Raw genomic sequence first — 25,264 nt, forward strand, 5'->3', positions numbered from 1 at the left:
GTGCACTGATATGATCTCTTCCATTGCGAAATCAAGACCCAGAATCATGTGTGTGACCTTGTGGCCTGCGGTGCGGGGCTGCGTGATGTGGAGGCTGCCATGGTCGTGGGCCCCGGGCTTGGAGCTTGCACCGGCACGTTGTGGCCTGCTTGGCGACACGCTGGTGGCGGAAGGTGAGCAGTGAGGCCTGGGTGCGCAGGGGCGGGCAATCACCGCTGGGCAGCGGGAGGGGCTCGGGTGCACCAGCCTGTGTGCGCAGGGGCTGGCAAGCGATGATGGCGTCTGCAATGATATAAACTCTGCCATTCATAAATCTGGACTCTGTTTCAGATAAGCGACCTGATGGACTTCAGTGTGTACCGGCACGTGGTTGGAGACACACCGGTGGCAGCAGTTGAGCAGTGAGGCCTGGGTGTGCAGTGTCGGCACTCTCTCTCCCTCTCTTCCTTTCACTGTCTCTCTCTCTCCCTATCTTTCTCTCTCTTTCTCTTTCTCTCTCTTTCTCTTTCTCTCTCTCACACTCTCTCTTTCTCTCTCTTTCTCTCTCTCTCCCTCCCTCTCTTCCTTTCTCTCTCTCTCTCTCTCCCTTTCTTGCTCTCTCTCTGTCCTTTGATGAGCGCATAACACACCTTCTTATCTCGAATTTTGTCTTGCAGGCTGTGACTTACAGATTGTCCAGAGGAGACCCACCATGACTCTTCCAAATAGTTGTTTTGAGTTTAATTTGAATAAAATGTGTTTGGAAATTCATAGATGATTGAATGATTCTCCTTTTTCTTACTGCACATGAATGTTAATTGTTGTAATTGTGCGACATCAGGCGAATTGTTTTGTTCATGATTTTGTAGATTTAATGCAAAATATCTTTGTCTGAGGCGGTGCCCAGGGTGGGGCCCCACGGGGGGAGGGGGACCTGGGGGGGGGGGGGGTGGCAGTGGGTGTTGTGGCCCTCTTGGGTATCCAAGCTGCACGATCAGTAGCTCCATGGCATCTGTTGTTCTTCAGGTGTGGCTGTGGTCTGGGCTCCCTTTCATACTGCAGGTAGTCATCCGACTTAATACCAGGTAGGAGCAGGTGTTAAATCCCTGCTGCTAACGCGCCTTATTGCATGTCTTATCGCCGACCTGGCTGGTCGTTGAGAATGTTGCGAAGTGGTGTTGCGGCTTTTTGCACGGGAACGCCTACTCTGCATACCATTAGCATTAGTTGCCGGTGTCATCCGTGGCAATGGTTTTTGCGGCAGCTATCGCAGGAAAACTGGTGATATGGGCTGTTAGCTCAAGCTTGTGAATAGGGCGATAAATTTATCGCCACTTTGGCTGCGATAAAGTGCCGCTAACTCGGCGATAAGTCCTTGAGCATATGCCCCTCTATATTCTATTTTTCACTTTTCCCTAATTGTTTTGTTTTGTTATCTTGCCTCCATTTTCTGAACTTACTTAAATCTGTAAAAATGTATATTATTTATCAGAAAAGAACACTAGCGTTCAGATCTATGTACTTTAGCACCAGAGGTGCTAAATCAGAGTTTGCCTTTTGTTTAACCTTTCAACAAATAAACACACATTTAACTTTGAAATGTTGTTGCTGTATGGATTCACAAACTGTAATCAATATTGTTTCTTTAATGTCACTCTGTATTTGCACAAGTTATGTTATCATGGTTTATGGTCTTAATTTTTATGTTCTCGTGGCTCCGGCTGGTATACCGACCTACCTTTATTATAAATGTAGTGTTAATGCCAATTTCTCAAACGTCTTTTCTTGAATCACTTACCATTTCCATTGAAGTTTGACCATGTCGTTGGTATGTAGAATAGAAATGTATTAACGCCAGGGTAGGTGGCAGCAACACCTCATGCCCTGGAATCATTCAGAGCAGGTGAACCTTCTATAAGGCCTTGCTGATTAATCTCACATAAATGTGTGCAGGTTTGACCCAGTAGCTCATTATACACTTTTAACCCACCTTCGCCCAAAAATGTCAATCAAACAAGTTGCTTTCAATACAGCAAATTAAATCAGAATAGTTGTGCAAATCCAACAAATATCTTGGGGTCAAAACACTGGGGTCACATGCCTCAGACCACAAACGTGACATTTTAATCACAACCATTTCAACCTTTATTTAAAAATAGTTTTCCAACTGATTACGGTGCAACAGTAATCCAAACTGCACTCCACATGAACAATTACTGCAAACATTTACTAGTGTTATCATTAAATCTGAAAGTAATGTAACCTGACATTTTGGCACTGCTCAAAGAGAATAAAAAAACAAAAATAAATAAAATTATGAAAGATTTCAATTTAAACCTCAGCTTTTTTGGCTTTATCTATCCTAATTTATAATCCAGGGCAAGCAGATGGTTCCTTAACGGCTCTTTAGGAAGGCAATTTTAATTAATAAGCCTGTGGCACAGTCTGACACGAGTAGCGTACTATGTTAACAGAGCAGACAGTGCAAATTAAAAATTCTGCTCAAAACCAAATTATTTCTCTGCAGTCATCTCCTGGAAAGAACTTAAAATGTATACATATGTTACTATCACTACTGAGAAAATGAAGAAATGTTTAGAAAAACATCAACATTTTAGGTGAATACTCTTTTAAAAAGTATTTTAAATGGAACATCTAAAATATGTGAATTTCTGGTTGTCAAAAGTTCTGAAAACATAAATAATTTAGATCGAGTATAGATTTGAAACAGTTTGCAGTTTGATGTATGATTACTGTCTGGCAAGAAAAAACGAGAGCCACTTTTTGCGTTAAAAAACAGTTGAATAACTCTTACGAAGACATTTTGAACATGCTTAAAACCTGAAGAAGACCTAAAATATGTACCGAAACATGAAAATGTTTGAGAGCAAGAAGGCTTGAGAAAAAGGGGGTGCTGATTTAGAAGCACTTAATTTCTACTGTAAAATTTATTTAATATTAACAATCTTTTTATTTTGTTATTGAGCTCTAAACCATCCCTACTAATTTTGCTGGAGTAATCTGTCCGTATGGACATAATACAAATGTATAGAAAACATCTAATGACATATTATCAGTTCATTTTCATTACAACTTTAGTAATTTATGGATGTGTTTCACTTTTATTCTGTATATATCATTTTCAGATCATTCAGGTAGTGTGAGGTCTGATGTTCATGAATGTATATTTTGGACTTTTGCCACGATTATAGGGTCTAGATTTAAAATCGCACTGTGTGCCCCTTTTCCCTATGAGGCTATAGCACCCTGAAATTATGTCAACCAAAACTCCACAATTTTCGCATGTCTTCTTAACTAGGAAACGTTTATCTTTAAACTGGAGGAATGCATGGACACATTTGATCAAATATACTTATTCAATAAAGCCTATGTTCCAGGGGACCATAGGGTAGTGCTATATTAGAGTAATCAATAATCGTTGTTTTCAAATAAAAGCATTCCAATACAAATTTTCTTCTTTACTTTAATTTCTCCTGAGACTTGATCCCCGCTTGTCTCTCTCTTTATTTCTGTCTCATGGGTTCGGTACTGCCTAATAATTTGAATTAATATATAATGCTGAATATTGTCATTCAATCCTGGTTATTTGTTTTGTATCCTTTAAATATTTCATTGCTGCAGCAGTTTCAAGATATCATGAATAATTTATAATTTACAGTGCATGACATTTCAACAAAAAAGACAACGCGTTCCATAAACAAATGTATCTTTCTACCTGCCTTCTGCAAATGAATGGCTTCAAATATTTTGCTGTATTGTTAGAAATGTCCTGTTGCTATGGTGTTTGAGAGGGATACTCAATATAACAGGTTTACATAAATGACGTGTTTCTGATGCAGCTTAGAAGAACCCTGAGTAATGGATGGAATTGTTGGAATGCTTATGCCTGTTTGCTTCTTCGGGGTAAACCTTCCTGCCCTGAAATGTCAAGTTGTGCAACACAAACTTATTAATCAAGCTGGATGTTGTTATAGTATTTCATTGCATTCAAGCTCAAGTGAGGTACAAGTCAACTGGGGTAGGCATTTGTGACAAATGTAATAGGGCTCGTTTAAGAGTGGATGGGTATTTCCCCCACCCTTCCAATCTTGAGGAAAAAATTCCATAGTTACGGTTTTTCCTGGGTATCGGAAATACTCCTAATACGATATAACTGTGGAAATATGTGGTATTTCTGCACAATCCCAATATGGACAATAAGGATCAAAAACACGCCCTGATGATTCTGGTCTTAAGATATTACAAATTGTAAGAAATGGAATTTACAAACGAGTCCTATTCAATGAAGATTCACAATTATCCTAGTTATAAGACTTCATAATAAGGACTGATGCAAGGTGTGTACATCTGATGCAGGCACAATTGTAACTGAATGACGGAAAATGGTTATTAGATGGGAATTTACTATGTAGTAGAATGGAATAAATCTATTGTGATGGATTCATTTGGTGCCATCGTTTTCGGAGAACATCTCTCAGGTTCACAGCAGACATCCTTGCCTAATTCAGATGTAGCCCGCACATCATTTGACTGAGCAATCTGTGTACATAGCTAACAGCATGGAAGAGAAAATTAGCCAGTGGCTTAAGAAAGCTTTAATAGGTATTTGCTGAGAGTCAAACAATGAAATTGGTGGATTTGTGTCTTAAGCCTGTCTAAGCAGCTGGTTGATTTTTTTTCTCCGAATAGGGATCTAACTAACAATTAAAAAATCACAATATAGATACTTGATGGAACTGAAAATTGAAAGGTGTAGGTAATCTTCTTTCCGTCTTGTCTCAACTAGATAGAAACTCAGGGAGGGCTTGCCTATCCTCCGAGTGGTGCGTCTCCGAACACTCATTTCACAGCTCAAGGTTTCCCTTTTGTCAATGCTCTGCCATACAGAATGAGCAGAGAAGCTGTCGGGTGAAATGGGATGGTGCTTGGTTTATTGCTCACGTACTACGGGAGATGGATTTTTATTCTGTAGGTTTGCCACTACGGTCATTGCTCGCTGTCTCAACAGATAACAGAGGCTGAAACTTTCCTTGTCCAAATCTCTCTAGTCAAGAAGCAAATTGAACTGAAATCCAGAGGAGTGAAACTTCTGCCCAGCAAAGACAACAACCAGAAGACTTCAGTATGTAAGTGTTATAGTTTTGTTATTGAATATTGCCTCTGTGTTTTAGTCCTGAGAGCATCATACGCTATGAATTCTACTGCTGTGTGACTGCATACTAAAAAAAGTATCACAGAGATGAGAATTTCAGGCCTGCTGTATCTGGGGGTGTTTTTGAAGGGCAATTTATTGTAGTAAAGCCAAGGGTCAGGTATAATTCTGTTGATTACAAGGAATGCATAAGAATATAAGTTCCATCAGACACTTCATGAGATGAACTGCTGTCTTTACTTTCCTCTTGTTTTTATTGTGATATCCAGCACCAGAAATTGCTTAGTCCTAAAAATGATATTGTGACAATATTTGGATGATCCACAACCTTAAAAAACTAAGCTCAATCAAGCATAAATTCCATCATTTTGGGTCTCATTTTGAATTCCCTGATATTAAGGAACGTAGTATCGTACTTGGCAAATCTGGTTATTGACACGGGTGGTATGTCGTCACCATTCCAAGTTCTGCACTTCAGAGTGGTTGATAATATAATGATATCTCATTTCCGCAGTTCTTAGCTGAAAAAATCGGAATGCGCAATATTTCTCCCTCACACTTTCTGCCAGGAATTACTTGCAGTCGTCTGTGTGAGGGAAAGTGCAGTATGACTGCACAAGCTGTATTCCCTCCTTGGGTGCAAACTCCAGTTTGTGCCTGAATCTGGGTTCTCGGCTTGGTTGTAATGATGTCTATTGTGTTGTTGCTAATGCTTGCTGCAGCCAAGGCTTGCACTTTACCTCAAAGGAAGGATTTGCTCATGACATAACTAATATTCCTGCTTGTTCAGTCCTTGGTCTGTATTATGTTTCCGGGGATCCATGCTAAATGTTGTGTCAATTCTTTCTGCGGCTTGTGAGTGGGTTTGTTTGCCTAGAAATGAAGGTAATAAGCTACCATGAGTGGATCTGGATGAGCTACTGAGCAAATCGAGACATTTTCCAATATGGTGGTGCTTTTAACAGGATGATTGCATTTACGCCGAGGCTCTGGCATGTCTGACCTGCTCACATGTGACTGGCCCAGTCCTACTGGCATTCAGCGACACTCGCCACACCAGATTTAACCAGATATAGGCCTGCTCACCTCTTCATGTGTTGGACCCTCATGTTCTCTGCTCTGTCTACCTCATCCTTGCATTTCTGGCCAGAAGCATCTTGAGGCGACGCCGGCGGCAGTACCAGGGCTCTGATCAGAGAGCTATGCCTCTTGCATGTTGTTGCGGAGAAGGAAGTGAGTCAATGTTGGGTGTGGAAGGCACGGGAGAGAAAAGAAGAGAATGATTGTGGGATATCAACTCTGCTGAGAATACTGAGATGGGGCGGTTTGGATTCCCTGCATGCCGCATGCCTGTGCATCCTTGCTTTCTTGCATTGGATGGGGAAGTGAACCACTGTCCTTTGTACTCAATTAAAACTCAGCTTAAGGTGATTGTTCTAATGTAGTGGCCATGACGTGTGGCCAAGAGCTTGAATGGCCATCACATTTTACATTAACGGAAGGAACAAATTCTTTTGGCGATTAAAAGCATTTTGGTGCGTGCCGGGCTGTGAATCGAATGTAACATCACACCTAACTCCTATATATATCCCACACTTCATGTTTAGTGTGTAGAACAACCCGAAAAACATTACCAGTCATTGTAGCATTCATATTTCATGCCAGCAGTTGTCATATCTCACATCATGGAAGCACATGCACCTCTTCTACATTCTATGCCAGCAGTTACATGTCAAATTCATAGCAGTGTCCGCACCTTTACTACATTCAATTACAGCGGTTGCATTTCACTTCATATTACACATACCAGTAGATACATACTACTACTCATGTCATAGCTCTTTACTTGCACTGCTTCCACATTTCATACCAGTAGTTACACCTCACTACATAGCAGCACTGACATCTCTTCCACATTCCATGCCAGCAGTCACATTTCAATTCGTAGCAGCACCCACACCTCATCCACAATCCATGCCAGCAGTGACATTTCAGTTCGAAGCAGGATAGACACCTTTTTCACATTCCATTACAGCAGTCACATCTCAATCCGGAGCAGCACCCACACCTCTTCCACATTCCATGCCAGCAGTCACACCTCTTCCACATTCCATGCCAGCAGTCACATCTCAGTTCGTAGCAGGATGGACACCTTTTCCACATTCCTTTGCAGCAGTCACATCTCAATCTGTAGCAGCACCCACGCCTCTTCCACATTCCATGCCAGCAGTCACATCTCAGTTCATAGCAGGATGGACACATTTTCCACATTCCATGCCAGTAGTCGCCTCTCATTCTGTAGGAGCACCCACACCTATTCCACATTCCATGCCAGCAGTCACATCTCAGTTCGTAGCAGGATGGACACCTTTTCCACATTCCGCCCAGCAGTCGACTCTCACTCTGTAGGAGCACCCACACCTCTTCCACATTCCATGCCAGCAGTCACATCTCACTTCGTAGCAGGATGGACACCTTTTTCACATTCTTTTGCAGCAGTCGCATCTCAATCCGTAGCAGCACCCACACCTTTTCCATATTCCATGCCAGCAGTCACATCTCAGATCCTAGCAGGATGGACACCTTTTCCACATTCCTGTGCAGCAGTCGCATCTCAATCCGTAGCAGCACCCACGCCTCTTCCACATTCCATGCCAGCAGTCACATCTCAGTTCGTAGCAGGATGGACACCTTTTCCACATTCCATGCCAGCAGTCGCCTCTCACTCTGTAGCAGCACCCACACCTCTTCCACATTCCAGCCAGCAGTCACATCTCAGTTCGTAGCAGGATGGACACCTTTTCCACATTCCATGCCAGCAGTCACACTTAACTTCATGGAAGCACCAACATCTGTTCTACAGCGAGTGCAAGCTGAGAGATATCACTACTCAACTCTTTAGCAGTGCACGCTTCTCAATCCCTAGCCTCAATCTCTGTACATTTCTGTTGTATCCCGCCCTTCTCCCACCTACAGGTTTGATAATTGGTACCAATTCTCATCTCCTTCCCCCAAGTTCTCCTGAGCTATTGTGTTAGCGGTGATTGAGTGGGAGTTTGGAACCATCTCTGGGGTCTGCTTTGTGATGCATTTTTTTGATACTTTTCAATCTTTGTGACTGTCGTTAGGTTAGGTTAACAAATTCTTTAAAAACCGTTGTGGATGGAAAACCCTGCTACACCAACTTTTTAGTTGGAGTATATACCTTATAGAAAAGGGTGAGGAAAAAAATCATCCTACTAAAACATTTTGTGTACTCAGTAATTATGAGGTCTTGAACTTCACCCAACTGATCATTCACAGTCCAGTTATTTAGATCCCAGCTACTATTTAACCTGCACTTTTTTACATCATCATTGTGCTCTTAAATAAGGCAGGATACAATACACAAACATCATTTGTAGATTTCACTTCACTTCTAAGAAGAATACTTTACTCCCCTATAAAGCATGTCAGTTTCCTTGTTAATGTCCCTCTGGGTGAGAGCATCAGTATGCAGTCCACACGGGGCCTGTGGGGGGCCTGGGCAATCAATAACCGCAGCGCATGCATTATTTGTAGGTTCTGCAGCAGGTCAGCTCACAATGCATGGGGTGTTTTAAGTGCAGGTGGTGCATGCCAAACATGGGCTAGCCAGTGCTGAAGATCGTAGACCAACCACGGTGCCAGCTGGGCATGGATGTACCTTGTGTTCCACATTACCACCTGGTCATAGAGACTTGGCTTTAGGCAGTGCCATTGCGTCCTAAGGGTCGTTGACTAGCAATTGTTTAGTTTTTTCAAGATCTGCTTAGACTTACCAAGCAATGAAAAAATGAATAACTTGGGAGTATCGACAAACTCACGCATCCTGCTTCAGACAGTCCGTGATGGAATGTGCGGCCAGGGCCAGTGAAACTCACATTAGGTCCCCAGCAGCCAATCACAAAATCGAACCACAGAGACCGACTTTGATTGGTTGAAGGCTGCTAGTCAATTATGGAAGTCTACTCAGCACTTCAACCATAAGAATGGGTTGCTGTAGTTAGGCCTTTTGGATGCTGGCCCTCTAATTGAACAACGATTGGCAGCCCATGGAACCTTAGACTGTTCTGTGGTGTAGGGAGGTACAGGCACATTTTTCTGTGTTACATCAAGGAATTCTAACTTTTTTCCTAATTAACCTACAAAGTGGATTTGTAGGTTTTTGTAGCCAGTGATGGTTCAGGTCTCCGCTGGCAGCCTGTTGTGGCGTTGGTTTTGGACTTTGCTGACAATGTGATGTTTATGATGGTGCCAGACTCTGATGGCAGTGTACTGTTATGACTGTTCTGGACTTCATTGCCCATGGTTGTAGTGATGGTGATGAATTCGGCTGACCGTATGTTGTGGTGACTGTGGTGGACTCCTCTGGCAGTGTGTTGTAGGGAGTGTCGTAGACTCCGCTGGCAGTGTGTTGTAGTGACTGTGGTGGACTTCGCTGGCAGTGTGTTGTAGTGACTGTTGTGGACTCGGATGGCAGTGTGTTGTAGTGATTGTGGTGGACTTCGCTGGCAGTGTGTTGTAGTGACTGTGGTGGACTCCGCTGACAGTGAGTTGTAGTGACTGTGGTGGACTCCGCTGGCAGTGTGTGTAGTGACTGTAGTGGACTTGACTGGCAGTGTGTTGTAGTGACTATGGTGGACTCCGCTGGCAGTGTGTTGTAGTGACTGTGGTGGACTCTGCTGGCAGTTGTTGTGGTGACTGTGGTGGACTCCTCTGGCAGTGTGTTGTAGTTACTGTGGTGGACTCCGCTGGCAGTGTGTGTAGTGACTGTAGTGGACTTGGCTGGCAGTGTGTTGTAGTGATTGTGGTGGACTCCGCAGGCCGTGTGCTGTAGTGAGTGTGGTGGACTCTGCTGGCAGTTATTGTGGTGACTGGTGGACTCCTCTGGAAGTGTGTTGTAGTGACTCTGATGGACTCCACTGGCAGTTGTTGTGGGGACTGTGGTGGACTCCGCTGGCAGTTGTTATGGGGACTGTGGTGGACTCCGCTGGCAGTGTGTTGTAGTTATGCATGCTGCTGAACTCCTGATTGTGTGCTTTTGTGATGGTGCTGAACTTTACTACTGACAGCGTGTTGTAATGATGTCGCACAACTCTGTTGCATTGTATTGTAATATTAGTTCTTGCCTACACTGTTGTTGTAATGGTGCTGGATGGTGTGTTAAAAAGATTGTGTGAGTTTCTTTTGGCATTGGTATGCAGGGATGACGCTGGACTCCACTGACACAGTTTTAGGTGTTCACTCCACTGGCAACGTGTTGTAGTGATGGTGCTGGGCATCGCTGGCAGTGTGTTGTGATGATGGATGTTTACTCAACTGAGAGTGTGCTGTGGTTCTGGACTCCTCTCGGAATGCTGTGTAGTGAATGCAGTGGTGTACACTGGCAGTATAGTGTAGGAATGCCCACAGAGTCTGTCCCATGACTGCAGGCTGCACTGGCAGTGTCGTACAGTGGTGTCTATGGACTGCACTGGCAGTGTTGCACAGTGGTGTCTATGGACTGCCAGACAGTGTTGTACAATGGTGTCTATGGACTGCATTGTCAGTGTTGTACAATGGTGTCTGTGGATTGCACTCTCAGTGTGGCACTGCAGTGATGTTGGCCCAGTCAGCTGGACTCCCCTGGGATTTTGGGACAGCCACAGCGCTGGAGTCCTCTAGCAGCGGCAGTGTGGTATCTGGTTGCCTCTTGAATGCTGTGGCAGTGTGGCTTCCTGTTGGCAATGGTCTCTCCCCGAAGTGTGGTAAATACATTGAGGGTGCAAAGCTGCCCTGGCAATCGATAAAGTAGTCGTTTCAAAGTAAACCTGAGGTGTTGTCGTACCTTCGCTCCACAAGAAGTCTGTTTATGAAGACCTCCACTTGTACACAATCTTTCGCAGTGTACTGAAGGAAATGTCTAATATTTATCTTTGAAATCTGGTTATCCACTGCTGTGATTTAACAAAAGTGGAAAAGTCGACTTGTTTTCCACTGTTGTTTTGTCAACAGGTCAAGCACTCGCTTTCCCTGCGTTCCGCCATTTTGCCAAGGTCTCTATAGACACGATTGTGGTGGTAAAATGGTGGCTGAAAGTCCCACCCTTCTTTGTCACCTCTTCTGGGTCACCAAAGGAGGGTGGGTGTGTGACTGGTGCTGTACCTTCAAATGCCCCTGCCAGGGCGGGTCTCTGTAGACCCATCATGACAGAGGAAAGCAACCTGCACGGTGCTGCCTTTCAGCTCAATGAAAAGAGCAGAGAACTTGTCTTTGGTGGGGAGGGGTGGAGGCCCTGAGGTTGATGGGGTGGGTGGCAGTAGACAGTGGTTAGTATTATATTTAAGAGAGAAAGGAAGAGGAATTGTAGAAGGTGAGTGCCAGGAGGCAGGTTTTTTTTTAATTCGGGCAGGGGTAGGACAAATACAGAGATTGGTGGGAATGAGTGCTGGAAGCCAGGTATTTCTTTTCACCCTGGGAAGGGGGAGGGATGGCCGTGATCTGTGTGGCTTCCCCAGGACTCCTTGACCCCAATGTGTCTAGTGAAGCACAGGGAGATGATTTGGGAGACATATACGCAACATACAATTATAAACAGTTAGAAAGTGAAAAACAGGGATTGTGTACACCTTGAGTTCAGTGTGATATCACAGACAGTGTATGCTGTGCCCTCCTTTTATATGTGATGCCCCACAGTAAAAATCTTCCCTGTTATCAGTGTTTATGTGTACCTGTGTTTGACTGTGTGCTTGTGTGCATCAATGCACTGTGTCTGCTGTACTAACAACATAATATAGATAGTGCACTGTGCAGTGTGTGCATGTTTCTCTCTACGCTAGGACCAGATAGTTGGGTGTTTACAGCCCACCTTTGTCTTTGTTGCCTAATGAACATGTATATTAAATTGGTCACACCTTGTTCAGTGTGATTGCACAGTTGACAAGCATTGGCAAAGCCAACGTGCCTGGCGCTAGGTGTCAGACTTTTAGTTTTGTCAAGGCTTATTTTGCACTGGCGATATCTATGTGCACTTAGGTAGAGCTGAGTTCCATAATGCGATCAAACGGCAGGCTATATCATGCGTGCCTTATCACTGGCCATGTTTTGCCCCATTACCTTATCTCTCCTGCTCACTCGAGAGCTGTTTTCTGATTGGCCCTTATACCTCATCCACTACTAGCACCGGGCCTGCGACAGTGCACTTTACATCCAGAAAGAATCCCCCGAACTCCGCGGGGAGGTGCGTCCTATTCCATCAGTATTTTTGGAAACACCAGAAGCCGGGTGCTGTTTATATTTCTACTCGCGCCTTTTTTTCCTTCGACATTGACTGTATCCTGTAAATGAGAGCGGTAAACAAGACGCAAAAACCACAGATGGGCAAAATAACCCGTTGGGACCCGTCACCCTGAGTCGTGCAATTTGCAGAGTCAACAATTCATTAAAATTGAACGCCCTCCGCTTTCCTCTGTAACCTTGAGGGATTCACTCCGGATGTTTCTGCCGGTGAAATCTGTGGGCCGCTTAATCCTGCGCTCGAAGGGATTGGCTGCCATCTCGGTTCAGGCGCGGACGTGTTTTATAACCTGCTTCGGGGAGAGAGCGGGACTTTACTGGACTTGGTCAGATAATAAAATAGGATTGAGACGAAGGTGTGTGTTTTATGGGATCAGACAGGAGCTGTGGCGAGATGCTTGACGTGTGAGCCCCAAGGCTCGCGCGTCCTCCGTCAGTGACCTACGCATCTTTCACGCAACGGATTGCCTAAGCAGCCCAAGCAAACGCTTTGCAATGACTGCATTACCCTCAGTACCACTGCAATTATGCGGCAGCAGAGATAATTAAAGTATGCGGCATAAAACACATATCATGCAGCTTAATTCGATACATCAGTGGTTCATAATCCTTCGATTTCCGTGATCCTCAAAGAGGAACAAATTATGCAGCAGAGATAACTAAATTATGCGGCAAGAAAAAGCATATCATGCAACCTAATGCAAGACATCAGTGGTTTTTAATCTTTCGACTTCTGTGGTCCTGAACTTAATCATAACTGGAAACTGGGGACACCACTGAATCATTATTTGAATCCAGGGACCCCCCCCTGACTAATTACTAAAAGCCAGGGTCCCCAGTCTAAACATTTTGTATAACTTGAACCACAAAACAATACACATACAATACAGGAGAAAGCAATCATCAAACAAAAATGTAAATTATGAAATATTTTCTTTAACTAAAAATCAATCATTAAAAAAAATCAAAAATTAATTTTAATGGGAATGTATTTTTTTTCTAAATTCCATTTTGTTCTGTCATCGTCCATACTATAATCTGTTTGATGCACTTGCACTTCTCCCACAAATCAATCTCAGGATACTAACCTAACTTTTACACTCCAACTTCAAATTCCTTCACATACACAGCACTGAATTTTACATTTTGCCTCTTTATTTATATAAACTTTATAATCTGTTAATATTATTGTATTTCCTAAGCAGTTGCGGACACCTCTTGAGTAAGCATTGGGGGCCCACCAGGTGTACCAGGACCAGAGGTTAAGGACCGATACACTGTCACAGTATTACTTCACAATTTTTTTTTTACAATGTTAACACTGATTGGGCAGAGATTGCAACCCATTAGAACCTCTTTAACACCTAAATTCAGCAATCAGCAAAAGAAAGGTGACCTGTCACTGCGCAGTTAAGGGCCTTCCACTGCCGGCAACATGTGTGGCAGCGTTTTTAGTAACTTTTGATCCAAGTGAGCTAGAAGCCTTTTTTATTAAGACCTGCAAACTACGCAGAAGATGGTGGATTATGTGGCAATTCGCCAAATCCATATTTATGTGGAAAGCGTCAATGCTGAAGAATCACATAATTCCAGTCACCTTGATTATGCCCAATCATCTATCTACTAATTAGCTATGGGATTCATCTGTGCGACACCCGGCTATGTTGCCTCGCAGTCACCTGGTCCATTTCTTGAAGTGATGCCACCTTTCTGGTCTCCTTTCGCCTTCACAGGCCAAGACTTGGATTTAGAGTCAAAATGTATCCCTAGTTATGCAGTCCACGTTAGCCAAGAAGTTTTTAAAACAACATGATTTATTTGAATATATTTTTCGAAAAGCGTCAATGTGGTACCGTTTGATCACATTAGTCAGCTATAGTAATTGACTCTTAGTTGATGTAGTGTCTATGCCGCATGGTGGTGCATCATTTCTGCAACCTTTTTCTGGTGCTTGAATTACATGTAGGGCGGTTAATTGAAGGGGCGATGCCAGTCCTTTTCTAAAAATTTGTTGCTTACTTCGGCTGTACATTTGAGCTGTCTAGAGGTCATTTTGGGGTGTGAATATTATGTGTTTATGCCCACAAAGTTTTGTGAAGTTAATATATTATTCTCTTCACAAATATTTCAACATTTCCAAGATTTCCTTCAGCATTTGGCCTGCACAAAGAATGTTTAGTCTGCGCTTCCCATTGATTAAGAAACATTTTACATGAATAGAAATCAGACAAGCAAACCATGACCAGCAGAGTGTGACTCACAATACTTGTGTCTGTGCCCAGAGTTCTATGCAAGAAAATCAAGCCAGGTTTTCCTTATGCAAGTTTACATCTTTCTTAGCTTTTGTATGCACAGTGGCTTTGAAGATAAGAACACAAACTGTTTTCTTCAAAGTATATCATGTGCACAATCATTTTGCTGTGTTAAAACACATATACACAACATAAATTGTTCCAAACCTCTCATTTTTGAGTTTGTCTCCCAAAGCCGAAAACGATTCAAGCCCCACAAAATTGCAAAGGCTTCCACACACCTTCACAAAATGTGCCAACAAACCTTATACACAGCTGTGACGGCCTTTCACCACAATGAGCCAGTAGAGCTATGTATGAATGTCCTGATCTCAATTCTCTTCTCTCCTTGGTGCCGCTTGGTGCCAGTGTATTTAGCTTTAGACCCGTGTCTTTCCTTCCATCTATATTATAGATTGTTCTAGAGTCCTGGTTCCTTCTGCTTAGCAGGTTCAGTTAGCCATTTCACAGAGTCCTGAGCAGAATTAGGTTGAATGCAAAATTATTGTATCACATAATTTTTTGATAGACTAGTCTACATCTTAGATTGCCTCTTTATGGGCATGATCTACATTTCTAATCAAGTGATAAGCAATCAGTATTGCCCCTTCATTTCTGAATCAATGGTTTGATCAGTATTGAAATCAAGAATTTTTCACAATTTTTTCAATGTGACGCTGCTTTCCAAAACTATCATGCAAAGGATGTGTCTTTGGTGTAAAATCCTTCAAATTTAGCCAGGCAATCTGTGAGTTGCACCTGCATAATTAGCACAATTATTCATTACCTTTCTTATGTGTAATTCCCCAAATTATGCCATTATGCTGCACTGCATAATTACGTGCCGTTAGCAGTACAAATTTCCTGCGAATGCATCATAAATGCATAGGAACCAATTGCACAACAGAGCGCGAGCAACTGTTGTTCGCAGTGCTTTTGTGTTTCTGCTGGATTATGTTAGTGCAAAATGCGTCCTTGCTTTCAAAGGAGACGCAAATATTTATTTTGCGCTAAATACAGCATTAAAAGCCAGTTTCACATTTTTCATAATTTCACGTAACTTTTCTGAAATTTCCCGTTATTACACAAAAGCAAACTTGCAAATTTTCCAAGCCCCCCATTCAAAAGTCTAAGGCATGTTGGGAAAAATCTGACAGAACATGGAAGACATTTAGTATGTGAGCAGTGGAAATGTATGCCCCACTTTGGAGTAGATTTCTAAGAGCCAGATTTGGGACTGTAACTATATCTTGACTTTCATGAAACTAAAGGAGAGAAAGGCTTAATGTGGCAGACCTTCTGTGGTTGAAGTGATTCCCACATCAAGCTGGCAGTTCAGTGGTCCGATCGCTGACATCTAAATGAAATCCAAAGAGCTAGGATGGCTGGTAGGAGGTAGGGACGACCACTGTCCACATGTCTGACATATGATCTCAGTGCAACAGTAGGAGCATGGTCCAGTATTAAAAGTTTACGTCAGTAGGAGTACCTTTGCATATCGTTGAACAACAAATTATCATTTTTAAGCATAATCCGAACTTGAAGGAAGTTCATGAGTTGTTGGGTTATCCATGGGTTGTTGGGGGGGTGACACCTTTCTTTCAGAGGAGTGTGTAGACCAGTCGAGCCACTTTGAAAGTAATGTTTGCTACCACCACAGAATGGCGCACATGTGAGTACATTCATGCGTGCCAGTCACGCTTCTGGCCTCTGAGTTTTAAATTTACTTGAGGTTTGGCTGGTAAACTCTAGATAAAAGACATCACTGTAATCTACACTTTAGTCAGTGATGGCAGGGATGTTACTACATCTTAAATGAGAATTTGTTGATTTGGCTGAAGTTCCCAGAAATTTCAGATGAAGGAATGAGATTTCTTTGGACAGGTTGAGGTTGCATGCCAAGGGATCTGTTGAACATAAACTGAGTGCCTCGAGGTTTTGTGTATTGAGACGGATGTGTGCTCGAGGAGAAGAGAAATCTATATTGGAAGTATGTGAAATGTCCTAGGAAGTGTTGATTAGATTCTTGTGCATACACAAATCGTTCAAGGTGATTCGCAAGGTCTTACATTGATGTCATGGATAGCATGGTCACCATGCTACTGTTGACTGAAATGATCCTGTACCTTCAAAGTGAATGGCTAGAAAGAATTAACAAGGGGTTAACCCCTTTTCCATTGGTGGAGCTGTCCAACAGGTCAGTTTACATATTTCACTTATGCCAGAAATGGAGTCGTTTTTATGAAAGCACATATCTGTGATATCAATGAACTTGCAAACAGCTTGTCATTCTCTGGGAAATTGAAGCACATTAGATTCTAGGGGAGCCCGCCAGAAGAGGGATAGTCTGTTAGCTAAAGTATGATTAAGATACTACCATGGATGGAGCCATTCCAATCTTTTCTAAATTTTCCCTCTGCTCCCTTCTTTTCAGTGATTTCATCCATTATACGTTTCCTCATTTTAATCTTTGCTTATTTGATTTTCATTATACTTTTCATTATGACATTTTTAGTCTTTTGGCATTTTCCTCCTGTTTTTAATTTTTTAATTTTTTGTTTCTCCCTTTCTCTCTTCCATTTTGTTTCTCATTTTTCTTTGTTTTTCCTTCCTTCATTGGTTTTTCTTGGCTACATTTTTTCTTTTTATTCTTTCCCTTTTTCTCATTCTTTCTTATAGCATATTTTAATTCTGGGTTTTGGCAGCACAGTGGGCTTTGGGTCCACCACTTTGAACCATTGGCTTTGTTCAATCAGTCTGTTGTCAATCACATCTCATCTCAGCCCAGTGGAGTATTCATCTCTCATCTAATGCCATTGTCTATGTGTAAGCCTCCATATTACTTCAGTGCTTGTATTGAACAGATAGAGCTGCAACTTTACAACTACAGTCTGTCTGTCCAATTTTTCTGGCTTCCACTGTGTTTCACGCTCGAATGTGTTAACATTGCTCGCCGTTCATCCCAGACCTCTTGGCTTTGCCAGTGATTGTTTATAAAAAAAATCCATTCTATATGTTAGCCTGTTTGATATCCCTTTCCCTGTCTTATTGCTTTCCCTTTGTTCTGTGTTCCTGTCTCTCACTTTTATTCGTCGTCTTCACATATTTACTCTGCTTTCTTCTTAGTAATCTTCTTTGCCATTTTTCTGCTTTTCTTCCAGTATCCGTTCTTTCTCAGTGCCAGAGGGCAATACACGACTGCACACAAAACCACACACACACACACACACACACACAAACACACGTTCACAAATATCCACACAGACGTGCAAACTCACATATAATAATATAAATACTCAAACATACACAACGACTAACAGAGATATTCAAGCGAGCAGACACACACAAAAATATATAGAGAAAACAGAAGGCCTCAAACACATCTACTGAGAAACTCCCACGTAGACACAGATCAGTGTGCAGATATAGAGGCATGCACAGTGAAACTCAAAACAATGCATGCAGAAATGGAAACATACACATGCACACACACAGCCACATATGCTCAAGTATGACACACAAAGGTTTATTTATATGCAACATGTCCCCTTACACATATCCACACTGAAGTGCATATTCACACAAATAGGACACGGTCATGTGCACAGACAGTCACACATAAATGTCTACAGGCCGAAGCAGAGACTGGCACACTAAAATACACATGCACCCTCACATAAGTAATACTCACAAGTATAGAAATATAGACATGTGTAGGATATCCCACACCAGACTTCCCATCATCTATCTCCCTCACCTTCTTCTGATTGTGGACTTCTTCCTAGACAGTTCATTGACTTCACTAGAGTTTGCTTTTGAAATGAACCCCAAGGATTGGTTGATTGTAGTGCTGAGTACTGTAACAACAATGGAGTAGGCAAGGGTCAAAAGCAACAATCCATTGCGGGAAATTCGATCATGGATGGAAGAAGAACCCTGAGGCTGTAGACAGAGTAGACACTTGATAAATGGTATTGCCCTTGACTCCTGGTTCAAGGCTGATACAAAATGACGAGAAAGGCATGTGTAATGGTGTGTGCGTACAATGCAGATGAGTGGTGCAGTGACAGGGTGCGGATTGCACAAGTTGAGGCTTCCACACCGATGATTGATGTGTTTTCTTGCATCTTTAGTTCTGTGTTACTATTGTTGGCAATTGACATTTCGACTTGAAATGTTGGTCGAGTACTAAAGATGCAGAAAGACAGAAGTGAAAAGAAATAATCTAGTAAAATCTTGCATGACCAGAAGGGCTCTGCCTCACAGACTTGTGTCTATCAATGGCCACCACTGCAGCAGCCATCAGGGCCTGGCAGGCCTTCCACCGGGCGTTCCACTGGTGGGCTCGAGCCCTTGGAGGCTGGTTTTCAAAGCCGACAGATGCTCCTGGTGCCTCTGTCATTTTCCCCAACTTCACAGAGGTAAATTGCAGCAGGCACAAGGAGGCTTCAAACGAGAGTGAAAGAGAGGGTGGGAGAAGGTAGAGAGAAATTGATCAGAGAGGGTGAGGAGAGAGAGGGAATGGATGGATGTAAAGAGAGAGTAGCTCAAGAAGTCCAAGGGAGCGGAGTGGTTTGAGCATTTTTGTCAGGGCGGCTTTTGGTCCCTCAGTCCATCCCTGGAAGCCATGTCTTGCACGCAACAGAAACGATAGTGCTCCTCTCAGTAAAAAGCCATGCAAGGGGTATTTATTTACCTGTATAATACACAGGGATATATCGGGAAATATGTTGAGCCTTTTTTGTAATTTTAGGAAGCGGAATCCAAGGCATTGGTTGCAACATCAATCACTGGGCGATAGTTACAATGATGGCATTAACACATTTTGAAGTTGGGTGTAGCCATAAATATTTTGAGTGCATTGCATGTTTACGGTGGGGCAGGAATTTCATGCCTAGGGTACCTGTGACAAGACCGATCTGAAGTGTCATATCCAACAACCCTCCAGCGTCGAAGGAGTGTCTGCTGTTGGGAATTTGTTCATTCGTAGGATTTGCATCTGTCGTTGTGCAGGTTACAGTGCAACGCTTGTGTCACTGCTTGTGAGTACAACCCCATTATTCGCAGCTGTTTATATTATATTGCTAGGCAATATGTTTGTGTGTGTGCATCTAATAGGATGTCAAAATTGCTTAGAAAATATACAGGTTTTACTGTGTTATTGTATGTGAGCATACGGGGTTCTGTGCTGTGCTTGCATTCAACTACTGCGTGTCGACTGTACATTTTATAGACACGAATGAAGTATGGAAAAAATGACTTGAGAGCTTGCATGATTTAAGAAATGTGAAATTCTTACTGATAATCCACATACAGGCCAGCATAAATTAACGAAAGATATTTTCCAACTACAAATATCATGAGTGAGGTGTAAAATGTTTAGCTGAAGGTCTTCTATTAAATCGATTAACAAAGGATAACGTGAAAAAAAATACAATGGATGTGTAAAAATTAACAAAGTTGATGACCCACCTTAGAGGAAGTTTTTTAAAACTTTGCGAACTTCGAAAAACCAAAAAAAAAGGATGAAGACCCCCACAAAAATAGCATTTCCGAAAGACCCCCCAAATCTACTTTTGAAGTAGAGTTCTCCAGCAAAATAAGAACGATTTATTGAGAAAGAACTCTTTTCAAAAAAAGTTTTTTTTTTTACGACATTTCAATCCCAGTCAAAGTTGTGCAAAAATTAGAAATGTTGTAACTTCTCTAAGTTGCAAAGTCTATCAACTTTAACAATCTTTGCCAATAGAATTGTAATTGACATAATCCTAGTAAGAGCAGGTGTGAGTAATATAACCATCTTGAGTAGGCGTCACAATACGTTGTAAAATCGCTTGCAAGAAGCAATTCTTCCAGAGCTGGATTGCTGACAATCCTTGCAGCCTCAAATTCTAGGTAACATTTCAAAGAAGCAGCTTGGGTTTGTTGGATTAATAAGGGTGGAAGGAGATAAGAAGGTGAAACATATTGATGATCAACAAGGTCTCAGTCTTCTTCCACCTTGATGCCTATTAGTTTCCAAGACTAAAATCCTATAAAGTGATCTTAGTATCACAGGACCACCCTATCGGCGGAAGGAATCGACTACTATAATCTTGCACCTGTTAAGATTATAAGCAAGATGCTAGTGTTCCTGGTCTTAAAAAATTCCTTAAAATATTAATTTCTGTTAGGTGGCCACAATTGTATAAATCCCTAATGACGCAACAGTGGTAGGACAAAGTTCAACTAAAAGAATTGTTTACTGCATTTGATTTTAATAAATCATGTCTCACAAGAGAGTCTTGGTTTCTTAACTGCTCTCTTGCAAATCTTGATTTGTTTTATCTAACAACTGCTGTAAAGAAGACTGATTGTTTCAAATAAAGTTACGTCTGTGTGCATGCATTAGGAAATGTGTAGGAAATTATGTGTGTTTCAATGCAAGTGTATTGTGGAAAAATATTTTGGGAGCATGGAGATAGCACATGAATTGGGGTTGGAAATGTTTAGAGAATGTGTACATCAAGTGGAACTTTATGAATTTCCGTTGTAAAAATACACTAAATATAGTAATAATTTGAGGCACAGGGAGATGTAGTAATTCCCCTCAACCACACAATTCTTGGTCATGCCTGGATCACAACACACGTCTCCTGGTTTCAAGGGCACTGACTTTTCTAATAGGCCACATCTCTTTCCTGTTTAGAAATGCACGCGTGTGTACCCCTGCACGTAGGAATGTGTTGCTATTCGTGTGTGCAGATGTATGCAAGAATGAAGGTTACTGCACCAGTACAGAAGAACACATTTAGGGAATTTCATACCTCGCAAAGCAGTACAAAGTCTCACAAATTCCCAAGGGTAGCTGGTTAAACTTTACTCACCCCTGCAGTCACCTGTCCTGCCCAACATGGCTGGGACTTCGGTTTGCAGAGACTTGTATTTCTGGGCCATCACCTGCAGGAATGGGTTAAACAAAATGGCCACTGTCTGGCCACGTCACAGGGTTTCCCACTGCAGAAAGTCCAGCTATAAGACAAACGCTGGGAAGGGAGCCGAAGAAAAGGTAAGCGACTGCTGCTCTCCGTCTCATGCTGCAGTAAGAATGGCTTCTTGCTTCAGCACATACCCTACCCACAGTCAGTTTTTAAAACTGCTCCAACTTTTACGATTGCAAAGCTGGCATGCTTTAAAAAAACATTGTGAGTCTGCTGCCTTCGTAATCTGATTATCCCAACACTGCTGAACCATTCCCCCGTGTGCATGTTCAAATTCATATGTGGGCTGTATTCAGTCATTCCGCCCTATATCGGAATGAATATCATACATGTATGTTGTATGTGTTGCAGACATTCACTTGTTTATTAGGGTTGATTTCGAAGGGAGAAGGTGTAATTATTCGTAGGGTATGGTATTATTGGGAACACGCTAGGTGACTAGGTTATGGTGCACCTGCTCGCCCTCATTATACGCAGTGTGAAGATGTTTTTACGTTTAATTTTCTGTTTTGCAAACTCTACGGGTGAACTTATACCCTACCTTGTAGTTCCATGTAAAACAGCAATGTACCAGACATCTAACTGACCATTATCTGTGATATGACTTCACCAAGTCTTTGTGTTTTTCCAGATGTTTATCAATCCACCACAGTACAAAAGGCTGGCTGCAAATATTCAGACAAATCCTGCCTTATCAGTGTTCATGAGGCAGGATCCTTTTTAGGTCGAGCCTAGAGTCAGCGTGCATGTGTTGCTCTACGAGGCATGCTGTATTGGAGTATGCATTTGAAGCCCCCCCACTCTCCGCCCATATTTTTCATAGGCTTGTGCAATTGCCCTTTGTAAATGCTAGCTTCTGATTCGTAAATAGGCTTGTTAGTCCCTCCTTAGTACCGCCTTGTCTTCATTTGTGACCTCCCATGGCGACTGGCCTTTTTACTTGGCTTGTGACACTGTGTGCGTTATAAGTAGGTGAACACTATTTAGTTTATTGTTGACTAATAGCGACAATGGCAGCTGCTTTTTGTCATATTTGCAGCGCGCCTACACAGGACAATTGTGGCCACCTTCGTATTGAGCGCTATGCCGCTCTAACTTTAAAAGTGCCTGCCCCCTACCTCCACAGTACAATGGTGACACTTTTAAAAAATATATATTTCTAAGAAGAACACGGCATCCACTTCAAGGACACCACACCTTTATTTTTAATTTTATGAAACTGAGTGCGGTGTCCCTAAAGCGGGCGCTGCGCTCAGTTTCATTTAAAAGAATTAAAAAACCTTTACTAGTGAGTACAGCACCCACTTCAGGGACACCGCACACTGTTTCTTATATATTTTTTTACTTTACTGTTGAGCACGGCACCCACTTCAGAGACAATGCCCTGTTTCTCTTTTTTTAATTTTTTTAATTTTAATGGTGAGCGCGGTGCCCACTTAACTGACACCACGATCTGCAATAAAATAGGTCTCGCTTTTGGCGAAGTTTGACCTATTGGTATTGTAAATGACAATGCCTTTTAATATTATAAAGGGTGTTGCCATTTACAATACCAATAGCTCAAAATCTCGCAATTGCGAGACCTATTGCATTGTAAATGCTTGTTACAAACCCTAGTGATCAGCAGAAAGTACAGAGATGGGGACATGTAGGGGATATTCGCCCTTTTAAAATCTGTTTCTTGCAACCTCTTCCTTTAAAGGACAGGGTTTGCCGTGCAAAAATGGGGCATAGTGTGAAAGGGATGTATGGAGGTGAATGCAGTTAGCCACTGCCTCCCCATCACACCCACTACTGCCTCCCACCCCCGCTGCCCCGCGCCATGCTGCCATTTACACAATGGAAGCTGCTGTACAAATCGTTACCAAGTTACAAGAGTACTAGTTATACATGACTTTTCAGATCACAAAAGAGGGTAAACCCCCCTTTGTCATCCCTTTTCTTTTCAATTCGCAAGGAATTGCATTGTTGATTTTTTGAGGCTCAAAGGCATTTACAACTCTCCAAGCCATTTTCCTGTTGGGTTTTAAGCCTTGCAAAGCCTGCCGCTCTCAGAGGGTAAGAACCATTCATACATTGGGCTTCACTATTCATTCTTACTCAAACATAGGAGGACAAGGCTCAATGCATGTTTCCTTTGTATTTGGAAATCAAAGAGCAGCCAACACGCATCCCATACAGTAAGGCACATTCCAAGACTTACACTGCTGTGCAGAATCTAATGCGAAAGAATTACATTTGATGTTTCCAACAAATGTCCACCACTATGCAACAACAAAGAAAGGCACTTTGCTGATTACAAAGATAAGGATTGGACTTACTTCATCCACCATCTCACATGTTACTTTTAAACAAGATTCTATGCAATTTTGCAAACATGAAAAAATGCTTTTATTGCACAAAGCCAAGCTAGCTGCCCTTCCCTTGATATATAAACCAGGGATTGAATGCACAAGAAAATATCATTTCAGTGTGTGCCATGACTGAATGAATGAATGTATTCATGGATGAATGCGTTCAGGTCCTCGATGTTGGTGTGAGAAGGATGGTTTTAATAAAGCGAAGCAACAAGCCGACATCCCGTTCCTTTCCACCAAGGCTCCTTGAAGGCCTATGCGGGGCCTGTTCTCAGAGGATTCGACATTGAAAGCCATATCCTGTGGATTACACTGGTTTATTAGTAAATACATGCATGCGCATGCCACTGAATTGAAGGCGCATGCCCAAGTATGCTGGATGGAGGGCGAATATATAAAAAATGAAGTTTAACTGCGGGTAACGGTTGGGTACGTTAATGGGCGGCCAGTGGAGTGTGGTAGAGTTCAGTGACAGGAAGAGGTAATTCCATATCATGGCATATCAATGAATATACTTTAAATATGCCCCACTTAATGAGCCACTGGGATTAAAAGAGAGTACTATTGCAATTGTAAACTAATGCTAGTGTGCTGTAAAAGCAAAACAAAGGGGTCTGGCGTGAGAGAGCTGGGTATAACCAGGGTCACTGAAATTATGTGATTGTGCGACTGTGGCGATTTTAACATAATTATAGATTTGATGCATTTGCCACATAACCCATCACCTGACGCACAATCTGCAGATTTTACATGGAAAAAAATGTGTTTCTAGCTCAAAAGGTTCAAAAGTTACAAAAAATGCAGCAAAAGGCGTTGCAGTGCAATAGAAGGCTCTTTGCAAAGGTTGACTAGTTGCTTTATGTGGGTGCTAAAATGGTACTAAGGAGGTGCAGCCTCTGCCCAGACAATGTTAACAAGTTTGAAAATCACAAAATAATGAAGTCATCCTATCACACATTTTGGCGCATTATGCTGTATATTTGGCTTTTTTGCTGCATAATTTACTCAACCGTGACGCACAATTTGGCTCTCCCTTGCACCATAATTCCTGTGGACCTGACTATAGCTAGCAGCCACACTGGTTAACAGAAGAATAAAAATAGTGGCTTTTGGTCCCTGTGAGTTCACACTCACTTCGACCTTGGGTGAAGTCCATTCTCACTTAAACATGCACGTAGAAACATCTGT

The 25,264-nt window shown here is 42.3% G+C and overlaps 1 protein-coding gene across 1 annotated transcript in view; it reads left to right on the forward strand.

Annotated features, from left to right (window-relative positions):
- CSMD2 (CUB and Sushi multiple domains 2) overlaps window positions 1-25,264 on the forward strand; it is a 1,634,099-nt gene that overhangs the window by 993,546 nt on the left and 615,289 nt on the right. Inside the window, exon 7 of the mRNA XM_085648024.1 lies at window positions 5,049-5,126. Within this exon, the coding sequence (XP_085504150.1) occupies window positions 5,049-5,126 (78 nt within the window). The remainder of the gene's footprint in view (window positions 1-5,048; window positions 5,127-25,264) is intronic.

This window comes from Triturus cristatus, chromosome 3_2 (genome assembly GCF_964204655.1).
Source record: "Triturus cristatus chromosome 3_2, aTriCri1.1, whole genome shotgun sequence".
NCBI lineage: Eukaryota > Metazoa > Chordata > Amphibia > Caudata > Salamandridae > Triturus > Triturus cristatus.